The 16,054-nt window shown below is 64.0% G+C and overlaps 6 protein-coding genes across 6 annotated transcripts; 4 read left to right on the plus strand and 2 right to left on the minus strand.

The window, feature by feature from the left end:
• Positions 1–978: 978 nt before the first annotated feature.
• On the minus strand, positions 979–1,971 carry EMIHUDRAFT_104224 (hypothetical protein; the record flags this gene model as incomplete). Its single annotated transcript, XM_005764719.1, has 1 exon — positions 979–1,971. One exon carries the CDS (start codon positions 1,969–1,971, stop codon positions 979–981), a length of 993 nt encoding a protein of 330 aa, XP_005764776.1.
• A 712-nt stretch (positions 1,972–2,683) lies between these two features.
• On the plus strand, positions 2,684–3,493 carry EMIHUDRAFT_67107 (14-3-3 protein; the record flags this gene model as incomplete). The annotated part of the gene is made up of 1 exon (XM_005764720.1): positions 2,684–3,493. The coding sequence occupies one exon, from the start codon at positions 2,684–2,686 to the stop codon at positions 3,491–3,493; it is 810 nt and encodes a 269-aa protein (XP_005764777.1).
• A 6,903-nt stretch (positions 3,494–10,396) lies between these two features.
• On the plus strand, positions 10,397–10,981 carry EMIHUDRAFT_213559 (hypothetical protein; the record flags this gene model as incomplete). Its single annotated transcript, XM_005764721.1, has 1 exon — positions 10,397–10,981. One exon carries the CDS (start codon positions 10,397–10,399, stop codon positions 10,979–10,981), a length of 585 nt encoding a protein of 194 aa, XP_005764778.1.
• A 538-nt stretch (positions 10,982–11,519) lies between these two features.
• EMIHUDRAFT_104227 (hypothetical protein) lies at positions 11,520–12,911 on the plus strand (the record flags this gene model as incomplete). The annotated part of the gene is made up of 1 exon (XM_005764722.1): positions 11,520–12,911. The coding sequence occupies one exon, from the start codon at positions 11,520–11,522 to the stop codon at positions 12,909–12,911; it is 1,392 nt and encodes a 463-aa protein (XP_005764779.1).
• A 224-nt stretch (positions 12,912–13,135) lies between these two features.
• On the minus strand, positions 13,136–14,757 carry EMIHUDRAFT_213561 (hypothetical protein; the record flags this gene model as incomplete). The annotated part of the gene is made up of 3 exons (XM_005764723.1): positions 13,136–13,410; positions 13,450–13,628; positions 14,312–14,757. 3 exons carry the CDS (start codon positions 14,755–14,757, stop codon positions 13,136–13,138), a joined length of 900 nt encoding a protein of 299 aa, XP_005764780.1.
• A 395-nt stretch (positions 14,758–15,152) lies between these two features.
• Positions 15,153–15,824, plus strand: EMIHUDRAFT_213562 (hypothetical protein; the record flags this gene model as incomplete). Its single annotated transcript, XM_005764724.1, has 2 exons — positions 15,153–15,485; positions 15,711–15,824. 2 exons carry the CDS (start codon positions 15,153–15,155, stop codon positions 15,822–15,824), a joined length of 447 nt encoding a protein of 148 aa, XP_005764781.1.
• Between the last annotated feature and the right edge of the window lie 230 nt (positions 15,825–16,054).

Consider the following 16,054-nt stretch of genomic DNA (forward strand, 5'->3'; position numbering starts at 1 on the left):
GGGGCCCGTTCCGCCGGGAGGGGAAACTGGGGCGGCGGGCCAAGGGGGCGGGGCGCCCCAGAGCACGCGGGAACGCCCCCCGGCTTGGGCACTCCCGGACAATAGGGGGGGGGAACGTGGCGTGGGGCAGAGGGGAGCGAGGAGGGGCGAGGCGACACAGGACGAGCGCGCGCGTGCGCGCACGTGGGCGGGCGGCGGGCGGCGGGCACGCACCTGGAAGGGCACGAGAGGCACGAGAGGCCCCAGAGTCGAGTGCTGCACCGAGTTGACGTTGGCGCCGTGCTCGAGCAGGAGAGCCGCCGGCGGCGCGAAGTGCAGTCGGTCAGCCGGCGCCGGTCCATCGCATGCCGCTGGCGCCGGGCCGTGCGATCAGTCGAGTGAAGGGTTGGCTAGCCTTGCCGTTCAAGATGAAGCCCGCCATGTCGGCATCGGCTGCTGCACGTTGAAGGAACTGGGCGGCCGAGCCGACGACGGGCACGATCCGCTTGCTCTCCTTGTGCTGCAGCCACGGTAGCTCGCGCAGCATCCGCCAGCCGTCCTTGCAAAGGTAGCCAACGACGCCTCGCGAACCCTCGCCGACCAGCTCGAGCATGTTGTTGTAGGTCGGTTTGGTGTTCTTGCCGAACATCTGCGACAGCGCGGACCTGCCCGCGACCACGTGGACGACGCCCGCCGAGTCCACGAGCGTCCATGATGGCTCCAGCGCCATGATCGACGCGGATCTTCGAGGTGTTCACGCGGATCTTCGAGGTGTTCAGCGGCGGTGGAAATGACTTTCCTCATCAGCGAACCTCCGCCCAGCAAAAACTCAGGACCCGCTGACGGTGACAATCGTTGTCTGCGACGCGGGCGCCTTGCGGGCAGAGCCCTTAGCCACCCTTTTATCTTGCGCGGTCAATATAGTCATTCTTTCTTTGATCTTTCCTTTTCCCAGTGCGCGAATCCAGAACTTAGAATACACGCGTGGCACGCTGCCGGTCATTGGCGGCCGGAGAGCAGCGCCTCGGCGCCGGTGGCGCGCGCCTCGCACATGAGCGGCCAGCCGAGGATGCCCTGCACCCACGGCGGCGGCGCCCCGCCCGCCGCGAACTCCGCGGCGGCCGCCGGCTCGTACTCTACAAACTCGCCCACAGAGAGGGCTCGCTCGGCCGGAGGCACCCCCCTCGAGACGGCGAGCGAGGCGAGGTCGAGCCGCCAGACCGCCTTCTCCTCGAGGTCGACGAGCGTGCCGGTGCCGCTGCTCGCGTCGAAGCCGGAGCACCAGCCGAGCCGCCGCCCGCGCGCGGCGGCCGCGTCGCTGTGCAGCCGGGCGGCGGGAAGCGCGACCGACAGCTCGACGGGCGGAGCCTCGTCGAGGAGGCGCACGGCCTCCACCTGCGTGAGCAGCCCGTACGGCGCGCCCGCCGCCGACGCCAGCTCGCCCGTCACCTTGAGGTACTCCTCGTCGACGTACGACTGCAGCTTTGCGCGCCTCTCCCCGCGCCGCCGCACACGCTCGGCGGCGCGGTCGGCCGCATACCCCTCCTCGGCGCTGAGGACGTCCGCGTCCACGGGCGCGGCCCGGGTCGCGAGCTCCGCGGGTGGATCCAGAGGCCGCCTCTGCGATGCTGCCGGCGCCGCGGCGGCCGGCGGCGCTGGCGTGGCGGCGGCCGGAGGCGATGGCGTGGCGGCTGACGCGGTGGCGGCCGGCGGCGCGGCTGGAGCGGCCGACGCGCGGCGCGGCCCTCTCCTTGGCGCGTCGATGATGCCCTGCGCAGACAGCTCGATCCGGCGGACGAGGTCCGCCTTCTTTCCGCTCACCTTGAGCCCCTTCGCCTTGCAGACCGCCTTGAGCTCGTAGACCTTGAGCTCGGCGAGCGTCTTGCCTGCCGCCGCCGAGGCGACGACGGGAAGCGGCACGCGGCGGGTGGCGGGGAGAACGCGCGCCAGCGGCGGCGCGAGCGCGAGCGCCGCGACGAGGCACACCAGCATATCAAGAGAGGGCGCGAGCCCAGCAAAAGAAAAGCGGGTCCAAAGCGCGCCAAACGAGGGGGTGGGAGAAGACTGCTGGATCCCCACCTGCACGGCAGGATCTTGGAAGGACGATCAGGGACAAAGGGGAACGGGAACGGGGAGCGCATCGCGCCGACACGGAGGGGCTGGGCGCCTGGGCGGCGCGCTGTTTCGTTTGTTTGCGCTGGAGCCGGTGGGAGAAGGACTGGATCCCCACCTGCATACTCGAGTAACGGGATGGAAAGGACGATCAAGGACACAGGGGAACGGGAGCGGGGAGCGCATCGCGACACGGAGCTCGGAGCGGCGTCGGAGGGGGCTGGGCGGGAAAGAAAGAAAGAAAACACACGAACAAGAGAGGATGGGAGCGTCGGGTCGAAGTCGTCTTCTCTAGAGAATACGACCCCCTTCTGATGTCGACCGCGCCCCCGCGGGGGCTCGGCGAAGAAAGAAAGAAAGAAACAAGAAGGCAAGCGAGGGAAAGAGGCGTGCCACAGGGACTTTAAGGAGAGGAGTGTGGTGCTAGCCGTCGCCCACCCTTGGGCGTCTGCCTCTTCCTCTCTCTTCGCAGTTTGGTTCTCTCTCCAGTTTGGCCGAACGGGGAATTCATCCCGTCCGGATGTTTATCTTGCTGCTGGAGCGGCCCGCGTCGGCTGTGTGAGCAAGAGCCACCGCTCACTGGGTCTGCCCGATGCTCTCGGTCGAGAAGAACGTCTACATGGCCCGGCTGGCCGAGCAGGCGGAGCGGTACGAGGAGATGTGCGCCCACATGAAGGAGGTCGCGCTCGAGATGGAGCCGCTCGGGATCGACGAGCGCAACCTGCTCGCGGTCGCGTTCAAGAACGTGACGGGCGCGCGGCGGTCGGCGCTGCGCACGATCGTGGGCATCGAGCAGCGCGAGCGCGAGCTGCTGCACGCCGGCGACCGCGGCGCGGCGCGGCGGCTGCGGCACGCCGAGGCGTACCGCCGGCGGGTCGAGGCGGAGCTCGATGAGGTGAGCGGCGTCGTGCTCGGGCTGATCGACTCGCGGCTCGTGCCCTCGAACCCGGGGCTGCGCACGCAGCAGGAGCAGGAGGACGCGGAGGCGCAGGTCTTCTACCAGAAGATGCGCGCCGACTACCACCGCTACAAGGCCGAGGCGGGCTCGGCTGAGGAGCATGCGGCGCTGGCCGAGGCGAGCTACCGCGCGGCGTCCAAGGTGGCGCAGACCGGGCTGGCGCCGACCCACCCGGTCCGCCTCGGGCTCGCGCTCAACTACGCCGTCTTCCTGTACGAGGTGCCGCAGCACTCAACCGAGGCATGCGAGCGCGCAAAGCAGGCCATCGACGACGCGATCGCCGAGCTTGACTGTGCGGCGAGCCTCGACGCGGCGTCGTACCGCGACTCGACGCTCATCATGCAGCGGCTGCGGGACAACCTCGTCCTGTGGGGCCGCGAGGGCGGCGCCGGCGCGCGCGCGGAGGGTGCCACTTTGCACTTAGCGCGGGGTCCGCTCACGTAAAGCCGTAAGTATCGCGAGTACATACAACATACGCACGAACACTACAGACTGTACCGGGAGGTCGCGGCCCGCGCGAGTGCCCTATTGCCTATATTTCGTAAAAGTCGAAGTGCTCCAAAAGAGAACCAGAAGACGCTTCTGAAAAATGGGGGGCCGGGGGGGGAGGAGCGGGCAAGACCAATAGTGAATAGATGTAATGCCCACACTCTTGTGCCCACTGCCCAGCTGCCCACTCTGCCACACACTCGCACTCCGGAGGATATACGCAAGTCGCAAGTCGCCCGCGAATTCACGACAGCCACAAAGAACCCTGCACAAAGATCGCACGGGTGAGGACCTGTTTCCTTTTACCCATCTCACAGTAGAGGTGTCCGTTTTTTCATTTATTTACGCATGGAGCGCGTCGTAGTACTGTCCCTTGTTTGTGCTCTTTGACCCACGCCAGCCTTTGGTTTTACCGGTCGCAAAGACGAGCGGGCCCTGTGACTTGTGGCCGCGCTCTTGCACCCAAGAAACCTTTTGAGCAAGGTTTGGTCGAGGGTGCCGCCGAAACCAGATTTGTGGCTCGGCCCAGTCAGTCAGTTGTGACGCAAGCATCCGTCCGCCCGCCGTGTGAGAGCCTTGCCGTGTGCCGCCGAGCCCTGCCCAGCCTGCCTCGTCTTTGTGAGGGCGCTGGGGGCTAGGCACGTTGACTTCTAGTGGACATCGCGCTGGGACTGCAGGTCCTAAGCTACAGGTCCCCGCCGATCTCACACATGTCTGACGTGCCCCTCGTTGAGTCCAGGGGGGGTGGGACCTAGCTAGGGTGGGACATTCATTGAGACCGGTCATGAATGAGTGCGCGACACGCATGTTGCGAGCAGCGTTGTTGATGTTTTCGCGCGTCGCCATTCACAGCCTTGTTATTTAGAAGAAAATACGTCCGCTCGCGCTGAGGAAGGTTGAGGTGCGAGGGGTGGCCTGGGGATTCTGCAAGTCCCATGGACATGCGGCATAAGTTCAACAGCACTCACGGTGAGCATGCTCGTCTCATTCGCACTCACAGCACTCACAGGCGCGCTCTCGCTTCGTACACCCTCCTCATGCTGCCGCCAGCGAAGCCGACCAGTCACGCTGCAGCTCGATCCGCAACGTGTGGACGCGATCCGGCGTCTGTTCTATGCGGGAACGCCGGCGAGCGATGATGAAGTGGCGGCCCAGCCTGGGCTGATTCCTGATCTCCCGATCGCACGATGGTCGATGATCTTCTTACCTCATCAGCAGACGATGTTGAACGTCCACCGTCCACAGTACACCCTCATGTTTGAGACGCTGCTCTCAACAGAGCCGCCGTGGCTGTATCTGCACGCTCAGCTTCCGGAGCCGAGCATCGAGAATCTCGGCAACGAGGAGTATGCGCTGCCGAAGGAGTACGGCGGCGCCCATGGGCCAAAGGCTTCGTTGATCGGAACACTCATGCACGTAGTGGACGTCGAACGGTGCAAGGACGGAAGGCTCGAGCTACTCGCTCAGGGCATCGGACGCGCTGCCGTGCTGCGAGAGACCCAGTCGGTGCCGTATGCGCGGGCGGACGTGCAGTGGCTGCCAGATGCAGAGACGCTGCTCTCGTGTGAGGCCAGACGCATAGACTGGAACCGGAGCCAATTTCTGGGCGAAGCCGCCCTCGACTTGCTAGGACTGTCTGCACGAAAGCGGTTGCAGATGGCGTTGGCTCTCGCAGAGGAGCGGAGCTGGCGAGCGTACGAGCACGAAACGACGTATCCGATCCAGCTGGCAATCTCGTCGGGAATGTATCCCGCCTTCTGTCCTTTCGATACCTCCGCCGCGGAGCTGGCAGTCCGCGGCGCGCCGCTCGCGCTCTCGGCAGCTCTTGAGGCGGCCGCCGCCTTAGATGGCATGCAGGAGGGAGAGCCAAGCTCATCGCACGCAGAGTTGGGCGGCGGCGCGGCGTTCACGATGAGTCATGCCCGCTCTGCGGCGGTGCGGCGTGCGTTTGAGGCGTGCGAAGCTATGCTCGAAGTCTCGGATGACGCAATGCAGGCCGAGGCCGAGAGCGAGCGCGCGCTGCAAGACCTGGAACTCCAGGTGTGGCTCGAGCTGGACGGCTTCCTCCGGCGGTTTGCTGCCAACCGGGCCACGCTGATCGGCGGCACCGGAGCACCCGCGCCAAAGCAGCTGCTCGGTTTGCTGCCTCCGCCTCCCGAGAGCGGCTGGCCAGACGACTTTATGCTCGATACCGTTGCCGCTGACTTGCGCAAGGCCGCCACCAGGCGCCGCTCGCAGACCACGCTCAGCTACCAGAATGACCCCGCGCCGTTCATCCCAGCGCATCGCCACTACCCGTTGCGTCGGCGTGCGCAGCGGCTGAGCTACTCGATTTGGATTGTGCTCAAGGAACCAGGGCTGGACCTACAGCCTTTACTCGACACGGAGAGCACCACAGACAGGCTACGCATGGTGCTTCTCCGGCTTCGCGAGCTGCTCGCGCGAGAGGAGAGCGGCAGTTAGCAGTAGAGTCTTCATTCAAAGAGTTGCCTTGACCCAACATAGAGGGCGTTGTGGGCCTAGCTTTTGGGTAATATACAGTGGGTTGCGGGCATTAAGAAAACAGAATTTGGCGGCACGCCGCCGTTTCTAAGCCTTTCCACAGCCCTCACCCACCCCACGCCGTGGTTTCTTAGCTCCGGCCGGCACTCAGGCCAGAGCCGGCCCCCTAAGGATTTTAGGTAAGAGGTAGCTGCTAGCTGCGGGGTCCGCGAGGGCGATGCCAGAGAGTCTGCCGCCGAGTCGGCTCTCTGGATGACGGGAAGACGCACACACGCCTCCATCTCCACTCCACTCAGAACACCGTAGACTTGGAAAGTGACAAGTGCGCGCGCCGCAGGCGAAGAGAAATTTTGAGCTGGGGCCGCTCCCGTTCACACTCGAGACTCGTGTCTGGCTGGCCTTTTCTCGGGGCCGCGCCTGCGGCGCCGTGGTTTCTTAGATTTTTGCGGAAATCTCTTGGTAGGGTTTCTTAATGCGACGTTTTCTTAACCCCTAAACGGCGTTCCTTTACATATGTAAAGGAACTCATTGTTATTTTATTCCTTTGCAGGACGGCTGGTCGGAGCGACGGCCGATCCAGCAGTCGTCTGCGACATGGCAGTGGCCCCGGGTCATGTGCAGCTGGTCCCGAGCGGCTCAGGTCCCAGATCGAATCTCGGACCCACAGATTCTAGATTCCTTTAGATTCCCTGGATTCCCGCAACAGCGATCTCTTAGCGGCGGCAAACAGAGGCGCAACTCTGCCAGCAGCGAGGAGGCTCCTGCTGCTCAGCTACCGAGGCCTGGTGGCGTCGGCTGCTGCGTGGAGAAGACAGCAGCACTGTCCGACCTCAAAACATGCACAACAAGCGGGATTTGTGACTCTGTCTTCGATTCTTCAGTCGCTCTGCCGGACGCGCTCGCTTTGTCGCGAGGGTCACCTGTGCAAGCCGTGTGGACGCCCAGAATAGCCTCCCCTGGCTTAGCTAGACTGAGAGATATTGTGCACATGGTCAGCCTCTACAATATATACGCTGACACTTTACCTCCCAGAGCTCGTCTCGGTCCGCCACGGCCATCCTCAGCCTCCGGGCCCCTGGCCGCGGCGCGGTGCGGCGGCGTCACAAATCCGACGTCAGTTCACCGGGACGCGATCGGGCGATCTGAAGTCCAACTAGGCGTATGGATTGCCCGCCCAGGGCTATCACCTGGACCCCTCAATGGACGCCTGCGGTGCCGCCCCCACGAGGTGTTGTTCACACCTGTCCAACCATTCGTGCAGCAGGGACGCGCTGTGTGTGGCTGGCAGCAAACTCAAATGACGACGGGTTGCAGCCTCGTAGCTCAACGGCAACATTGTGCATGAGGAAGGCTGATAGAAGTAGCACCAGCCACACAACCAACAGCTTCTGGAGAGTATGCGGAGCGCAAGCAGCCGGTGATCAAAGGCGTGTGTTGCTGTCGGTGGCAGATTGCCACAGGGACGCCGGCGCTTCGGTGCGTGGCTTCGTCACAATTTTCCACCGCTCAACTTGGAGGCAGTGTGTCTAGTAGCGTGCTACACCTATGACGGCGGACCTCACTGGGGCGCCGACGTGCGACGACCGTCTGGGATCGAAAGACGAAACCGCGTCCTCCAGGAGGAGCTCGTGCAGTCTGCAGAGCGCGCTCCGGAGCTCTGTGGCGGAAAATTTAAAGGGAACGTGGTGGCTTCCCACCGCCTCTGTATGTGCCCAATAAAGTGCTAACACGACCCTCGGGCAGCAGGGGGTATGTGGCGAGCGCACGGAGGCACAGTTAGGCCGCCGTGATATCGCCCTTCCGGGCACCCCGTTTTTCGGTAGCCGTTTAGGGGTTAATGCCCGCAACCCACTGTATAAAAGAGTTGCTAGTCCCGCGCTCACTTGTCGTTAATATGCACACTGGAACTTTAAAATGTGGAACCTTTAATGTGATTGAGCTAAAGGTAAAGTGCGGTAACGGCTCTAACAAACTTGTACGTTATGTAGCCCTTCAGGACCCCCCCCCCCTCGGACGCCCACTGGGGCCTCACAAAGTCACACGTGACGCCCCGTCGTATATATCACGGGCGTAGGTTGACCGTTGTTCGCCATTCTCTCACATCCTGTATGGGCTATGGCGCCCCCGGTATTTAAAGCCGTACGGGGATTTAGACGCTAACGAGAAGTCCTGACCACGTGGGTCTAGTCGCCGTCTCGCCGACCACCCACAAAGAACCCTACACAAAGATCGCACGACGGGCAGGGACCTGTTCCTTTTTACCCATCTCCTAGTAGAGGTGTCCGATTTATTTATTCTGTGTTTGGGTTTCTATGTTTGCGATTTGGAATTTGGCTTTCGTCTGTTCTTTGTTTATTTATTTCCACGTGTGGGTCGGGAATCGTGTGTGAAATGTGCCATTGAGCATTGTGGTGGAAGTCATCGCGTTGACATCCCTGGTCTGGACGATTCTTTTCGCGGTATCCGCGGCGGGATATGGCGGGATATGGCGGGATACCGGGAGATACCGGGAGATACCAGGAGATACACGTGGATATGATGAGATACGGAGCGCCCACGATGTGTTCACGACAACGTCCGTGAAGCGTGAGACCGCAAATCGGACGCGACGGGCGCGAAACTTCGCGCCTCGACCGGCCGTGATCTGCCGTGCGGCTAAGCGCTCGATTCCCATGATTGAGGACAAGAAGGCGAAGAGAAGTTTCTTTTTTGCTCGCGCTCTCTGCGCGGCCGGAGCGCGGAGAGGCGTGAGGCGGGCAGGATACGGCGGGATACGGCGGGATAACGGATATGGCGGGATATGGCGGGATATAGCGGGATATGGCGGGATATGGCGGGATATGGCGGGATACGGTCAGATATGGAGAGATACATCAAGATACCGCAAAAGAATTAACCCAGACAGGGCTGTTGACATGTTCGGCAAAGGTAAGGGGGGCAAGGGAGGCAAGAGCGGGCCGCAAAGGCAAAGGCAAGGACGGGCCGCCTCTCGACCTCGATGTCTTCCAGGACCGAGGAGGCGGTCGACGCATCCGTCGCCGTGATTCAGGGCCCGCCACCACCCGTCTCATTTGACGATGCACTGCACAACGTTCTTACGACTCCCCACCCAGTCGATGCGGCTGAGGTCCAGGCCATCTGTGCCTCAATCGCGTCACTCATACTTGCGGCGGGCGACTCGGCCGAGAGCTGGAAGCTGTTGACGTTGGCTCTGACCCAGCGCCGATTCCACGCACGCCCCGTCTGAACACACGTTACTAGAGGGAGGGACCGTGAGTTGAGGAAATCGGAGGACGCGACCCACTTCGCCACAGACGGTCCCGCGCCTCGCCGCTATGACGGGGACACACCCCGCACCGTCCGCTGTGTCCCCGTCTTTGTCCGGAGTGAAAAGTCCAACGCGCTCGTCGGTGACGGCTTCCTCCAACCTGCGCCGCGCTCGGCGAACCTCGACAGCGCTTTCGGTGGCATGCAGCTCTTTGCGCCTGAAGCCTGGAGAGCAGCTCCTCGGCTGCTCACACACTCTGCACAGTTGACACAGCCTATTGTGCGGCTGCCACAGCTGTGACAGCGATGGGCTCGCCCTCACTGGCCCTCAGTCACTTGTGCTGCGGCTTGTGTGAGCGACACTGCTCGGGCCTCGGCGACTGCCGGCACACTGTGAGACCATGGGTGTGAGGTAAAACCACGCTACCAGCGCTTGGTCACATCCTCTCTTTTCCTCTCTATTTCCCCGGGGAAACCATCAAATTTTCCGGGCTCTTCTGAGCCGAGTCTGAGGCTGGTTTGGGCCCAAAATAAGCCAAATCGGCAAAATACCGGGTATTTTGCGGGTATACCTGGAAAAACCCGGGCATACCTGGAAAATACCCTGCGACCGCCTGGGTATCGTGCCGATTTCCTCAATTTTGCCTCAGATTTTGCCCCAGACCAGCTCTCAGACTCAGGGAAACTCGCGAGTTTCCAGAATGGAGCACCAAACACCCTCTGTTTTCCCTGGAAATTTCCGGAAACGCAAAGTGCTGGGGGCCCTCTGTTTTCCTTTTTGTTTGCCGGAAAAGCTTGTGCTGGCCAAAACACACGTGTCCCTCCATTCACACTCTCCCAGTCCTTCCTCCCTGGTCTAGTGCCCGTGTGTTCTCCGCCCGCCGTGCACCGCACAGGGATTTTAAGGAGAGGGGTGTGGTCGGATCGGAGGAGTCCGCCGGCGACACCGCTTCTCTTTTTCTTTACATGTTAAAAATGGTTCGACCAACAAGGAAGAAGGCACGCACGGGACGTAAAAGCGATCTCCGGCAAGGGCGGGCAGTCCGCCGCTAAAGTTTGGGGGCGCGCTCTGCTTTGCAACTGACCACGATGGACATTTTCGCGGAGAATCCGGCTGACATGTTTCCGGAGAACAACCATGCCGAGAGCGGCGACGACGTCCTCGCATCCATGTTCCCCGAAATCGAGAGGGACGTGCTCCGGCAGCTGCTCGACTTCCACGAGGGCTCGGTCGAGCGGACTGTTGACGCGCTCCTAGGGGAGGGGGCGGACGCCGAGTGCTCTCAAGATGCCGAGATCGCACGCCGAATGTCGGAGGAGTTTGACGCCGAGGCCATCGCCGAGGCGCAAGCCCAGGTCTCTGCTGAGCTCCGGGCAGCAGAGGCGGTCCGGCGGCCGCTTGGCAACCGCACAGCGGCAGCAGCCAAGCAGCTTCTGGAGCGTCTCCGAGCCGGGGGGCTTAGCCAGCAGCGCGGCGAAAGGCTGAGCGCCGCCCTCCTCAGCACTCACGAGTCGCAGGGCATGGCGCCCCTCCCGATGTCGGACGACCTGCCGGCTGACTCTCTCACCGGCCCGTATGACCCGACCGATCCGGCCGACCTATACAGCGCGCGCCTGTCGCGTGCGCGCGAGTCAAACCGCTCCTCGCGCGAGGAGCGAGCCCTGGCCCTCTGATCAGGGCTCGCCGGCGCGCAGGGCTCTGGTCACCGGTCAATGCTCGGTCGGCTTTTCCCGCCACCGCTGCTTACGGTTGGCGTGGCGACAAAAAGAAAGGGAGCTCCGTGCGAGCTGTGTGGACTCGTAGGACTAGGGACGAAGTCTCGCGAAGTGCCTTTGCAACGCAGTGCCTCGTTTCCATACCCAGGACACGAGAGATGGCAGCGGTCTGTGTGCTGTGTCCTCATCAGCAGTCAACAGTCGTCGCTCACCACGTCTGTCACACTTCTGTGCATTTAAATTTTCGGACTTTGAACCGCCGTAAAAGCATTGAGCTTGACCGCCGCCGCGCAACGGAGAGCGGCGTGCGGAGACTACCGCGTACCGGTACCGCCAAAACCCAAAATGTGAGACTGAAAAGACGAGAAGGAGGCCCTTTCTTTTTCCTAGGTAAAAGACAACTCAAGCCAAAGATTTTTGTCAGTCGAAGCGATTTTTCCTTTTTTTCTCGCGATACCAGGTAGTGGCATCGCGCGGGTGACGGATGCGGCCGCCGATGGCGAAGGCTGAGGCGAGCATGACACAGGCTAGCCTCGTCGGTGTTGGTGCTGGCACCACCGCAAAATTCTCGGCCGCCGAATGGCATCGTCGCCGACGGTCCCAGATCCTCGCCGCGCACCCGGAGGTGCGTGAGCTGGCTTCCGAGAGGGACGAGTGGGTCTCTGCGCTGGGCCTCCTGCTGCTGCCTTGGTACGGGTCGGTGCTCCTCCACTCGCCCGACATGCCGCCGCTCGAGCTTTGCCTGAACGCCTTTGGTGTGGGCAGCCTCCGAGCGAATTGGGCAATCTATTGCGGACATGCCATCTCGCACGGGCGCTGGCGCCGGCTCGCCGGCCCGTTTGGCACCGCGCGCTTCAACGCGCTGCTCGCAGGCGTCAACGTCGGGCACGTCTTCCAGGTCGTCCCGAGCTACTGGCTGCTGCACCACTCTCACCACACGCGGCTCGGCTCGCTGCCGCTCCTCGAGGCGCGCGAGCGGGCGAGGCGCGGCCGTCAGACGGACGGCGACCTGGGCATCGCCACGAGGCTCTTCTCGCCTCCGGCGCGCAAGTACAGACTCGTCCTCGACCGCAGCGGAGCCGAGCTACCACGGCAGGGCGAGGGCGAGCACCAGCTCCTCAACCTGCTCGTGCACGCCGCCGCACCGCTCGCCTTTGCGGGCTACGTGGCGGCGGCGCTGCGCGCGGACGACGGCGAGGGCGCCAGCGCGGCGCTGCGGCGCAGCCTCGCCCTGCAGGCGGGTGCGCAGCTCGCCTGCTACATCTGCGTCGCCGCCTACTGCTCCCTGGCGCACTCGGCCGCGCCGCTCGCCTTCTACCTCGGCTCGTCCGCTGTGTGGCTCTCGCCGCTCAACCCGAACTGGGTGTGGACGTGCCCGCACGTGTGCAGGCCGCCGCCGCCGCCGCCGCCGCCGCCGCCGCCGCCGCAGCAGCAGCAGCAGCAGCAGCAGCAGCAGCAGCCGCAGCCGCAGCAGCAGCAGCAGCAGCAGCAGCGCGGCGAGGGCGGTGGAGGTGGCGGGGGCGGCGAGGGCGGCGGGGGCGAGCATCGGCAGGCTGCGGAGGCCATGGAGGCGCCGCCGCTCCCGCTCCCGCAGCCGACCGTCTCCTTCTACACGCCGCGGAACGCTGCGGGCGCAGCGCTGGACGCGTACCTCGGCTTCGAGAATTACCATGTCGAGCACCACGACTTTCCCGAGATGCCGATGTACCTCCTGCCGAGGCTGCGCCAGATCGCGCCAGAGGCGTACGACTCGCTGCGGGCCATGCCCATCCTCGAGCCGGCCACGTGGGCCGAGCTGCTGACGGGAGACTTCTTCTACGCCTGCCAGGACAGGACTCTGCTGGGGCGCGAGAGGCGAGCAGGCGAAGGCAGCGATGAACGCTCTTGAGAGAGCGCTAACCCGCTCCAGGTTACCTCGCGGCGTGGGTCGAAATCCAGGGGAAATTACATGTGGAAACGGGAAGGTGGAAGAGGCTTCCAGTGGCACTGCGGCGGCAGTGGAACAACGCGAAATATGTATATGAGCCCCCGCGCCCCGGGATCTCGTCTGGTTCTTAAAATCCGCCTCTCGTTTTTTCTGCCGCGTGCACCCGCATTTTTGTTCCCATAATGTCATAAGCCGCCGCTCGCAGCGCGCCGCTTGACGGCTTCGTACACGCAAAAGAAGAGGAGGCCGGAGGGCGCGTACTGCGCCGCCCGCAAGCCGGCGCCGCGCATGAGAGCCGTCGGCCCTCCCTCCTCCGCCGCCACCCTGCTGATCGCGTCGACCACGCCAGAGAGGTTCGCCGCAGCGCCCGAGGCGGTGAAGATGCGCTGCGTCTGCAGCCGCGTGTTGACGAGGTCGAGCGGCGTCGTGAGCAGCGCGGTGAGCGCGCCGGCCGCGGCGCCTGCTCGCGGGAGGCGGGGTGTGAACAGACGCTGTTCACGCCCGCGCCGGGAGCGGCTCTGGAGCCGCGCGCCCGAGAGCGCCTCTGTCGCTGGCAGTCTAGCCGGGCGCAGCGCGGAGGCGGCGAGCGCGTAGAGGCCGAAGTGGAGCGCGTTGTACGGCACGTTGCGAGCGAGCGTGGAGCCGAAGCCGCGGTACAGGCCGGCGACGCCCTCGAGCCTACCGCACCGGCAGCGTCCCTGAACCTTCTCGGAACCTTCGCGGCGCAAGCACCTCCTATCGTGCTCCTCTCGGCGTATCTCGGCGCCTCAGCGTCGACGCGAGGGCGAGGCGAGGCGTGGTGTAGCCTCGCACCTGCAGCAGCGCGGGTCAGTGTGGAGGGGCCAGCAGCTGGGCGCGGTGCTATCACCGCGTGTGGAGGGGCCTGCAGCTGGACGCGGTGCTTGAGGCCCTCGAAGGGCACGCCGACCTGCGGCACGGGGGTGCGAGGTGTTGAGTCTCCTCCTCCTCGTCACCACCCATGCCCTAACTCGTGTTCATCCCCGCCCTGCAGTGGTGGTACCCCGGGGGGGGGCGAGAGGTGTGAGCACGCTCGCTGCTCGGTGCAGTGTGCTCTCACGGGAGCACGACGGACCAGCGCGTCAGTACGAGGGAAGACAGCCCACGTGCTGCCTCGAGCGCTAGGGTGGACACTACAGGAACATCCGCATCTACGCCCGCCGGCCGCCGCCGCCGCCACCGCGCCGCACGTGCCAGCACACACCTGGGCGGTCGAGGCGGCGGGGTGTGACGTACGAGTTAGAAGCACGCAGCGGGGTGCCTCCCGACTCTGCTGGTGTGGAGGTGCAGTGTCTCCTTTGTGGCCGGTGGGAGGAAGGCGTTCGGGTGGCACGGCTCAGAACCCCAGCGCAGCACTCCCCAGGACGAGGCGAGGAGCCTCGGTCGGAGAGAAGATTAGCATTGTGCGCGGCTCATCACTGCCGTGCGCACCGGCGAAGAGCGAGCCGCCAGACAGGCAGAGGGGGTGGGCGGGAGGCGGGTGAGATCTTTCTGGGCGCGCCTTGACCAGCGCCGCAGAGATAGCGAACCGCGCGAGAGCAGCCTCGCACAGGTAGAAGGCGGTGTGAAAGAGCAACGCGTACGGCAGCATACCAAGGGTTGCCAGCACACTCCCAGCGTAGACGTCGCGGATCGCCGCCGGCCTCGCTCCCTCAAGCGTCTCGCGAGGCACAAGGAGCGGCCGCCCCACCTCTCGGCGTGTGACGAGTGTGTCCAGAGGGTAGAACGCCAGCGTCTTTGCTGCGCCGGCCGTTATGCCGGCGGTGATCTCCGTCGCGAGAGGGTGCATTCTTGGTGGACGTCTTGCTACTCGGAGAAGCGGAGCGGGGTGGCAGGAGTGGCGAGCTGGAGCTCCCTAAAAAAGACCGCGACGCCCATGTTTTCTTTCTTTCTTTCTTTAAAAGCACTACCCCGGGCCCGAAATCGCACGAAGCAAAGTCACAGTTTTTTGTCAGTGTATGTGGCTCTTACGTACATTCCCGTAGTTTGTGTTTTGATAGGCGTCACAAGGATCAAGGTCACGGACCGTGTGTCGGTCGGGCGGGGTGTCGTGAGTGAGACCGCGGGGCTGGGGTCTTCCCACAGGCAGGGATGTGAGTGTCCCACATGAGCGCAAACTTGCAAGGACGCACGTCAACTCGCACGTCGCCAAGGAAGTCAAGCAGCCTTCCATCAAGCGAAACCATGGGCGCCTGCAGCTCCAAGTCGGTCAACGACACCATCACCGAGCCGGTGAAGCCGGAGCAGATCGACACTCCCGTAGACGCCACCATCGTCGACGCCACGCCCGACATCGCTCCCACCGAGACGCCCGCCGACGCGGCGCCCTCTGATTACGCAAAGCCCGAGGCGGAGGTGGCGGTGGCTGAGGAGCCCGCGGCGGTGGCTGAGGAGCCGATCGCTGAGGAGGCACCTGCCGCGGCAATTCAGGATGTGCCGCCGCCCGAGCCGACCAAGTCGGCCTCCCTTGTGGACAAGCTTGTCGGCTATCTCTCTGGCCAAAAGTCTGAGCCTGCTGTCGAGGAGACCGAGGCGGTCGAGACGTCTGAAGCCGCGCCGCCGGTGGAGGCGGCGGAGGAGGCTGTCGAGGCGCCTGAGGAGTCGAGTCCGGCGGCGGCGGTGCGGCCCGAGGCGGTGCCGGAGCCCGCGGCCGAGGCCGCTCCTGAGGCTGCGCCCGAGGCGGCGGTTGAGGAGGCGCCCGCGGTCGCTCCCGAGGAGGAGGAGAAGCCGACGCTGGTCCAGAAGCTGTCCAAGGCCTTCTCTAACATCCTGCCCGCTGCGCCGAAGTGCATGCCCTCCCGCCCCGAGCTTAACGAGGAGCCGACCGACGCCCCGGCAACGGCCGCGCCCGCGTGACCGGTGATCGCATAGCGGTTGCGGCTCAAGTACAGGTCGGTCTCGTCCGGTTTGAGCGTATGTTGAGTGATACGAAGGTTTTAAACACAAACGAACGAGATACTGCGAGAGAGGAGCTCAGTCGCGCCGCGCGCGCCAGTCGCGCAGTACTCGATATCCAGGAGGTTTTTTACCTCGACGAGATTGTAGCGGATCTCCCTGGGGTGTGGACGATTTTTTTCGCGGTATCC

The sequence above is a fragment of the Emiliania huxleyi genome (assembly GCF_000372725.1).
Source record: "Emiliania huxleyi CCMP1516 unplaced genomic scaffold EMIHUscaffold_58, whole genome shotgun sequence".
Taxonomy (NCBI): domain Eukaryota; phylum Haptophyta; order Isochrysidales; family Noelaerhabdaceae; genus Emiliania; species Emiliania huxleyi.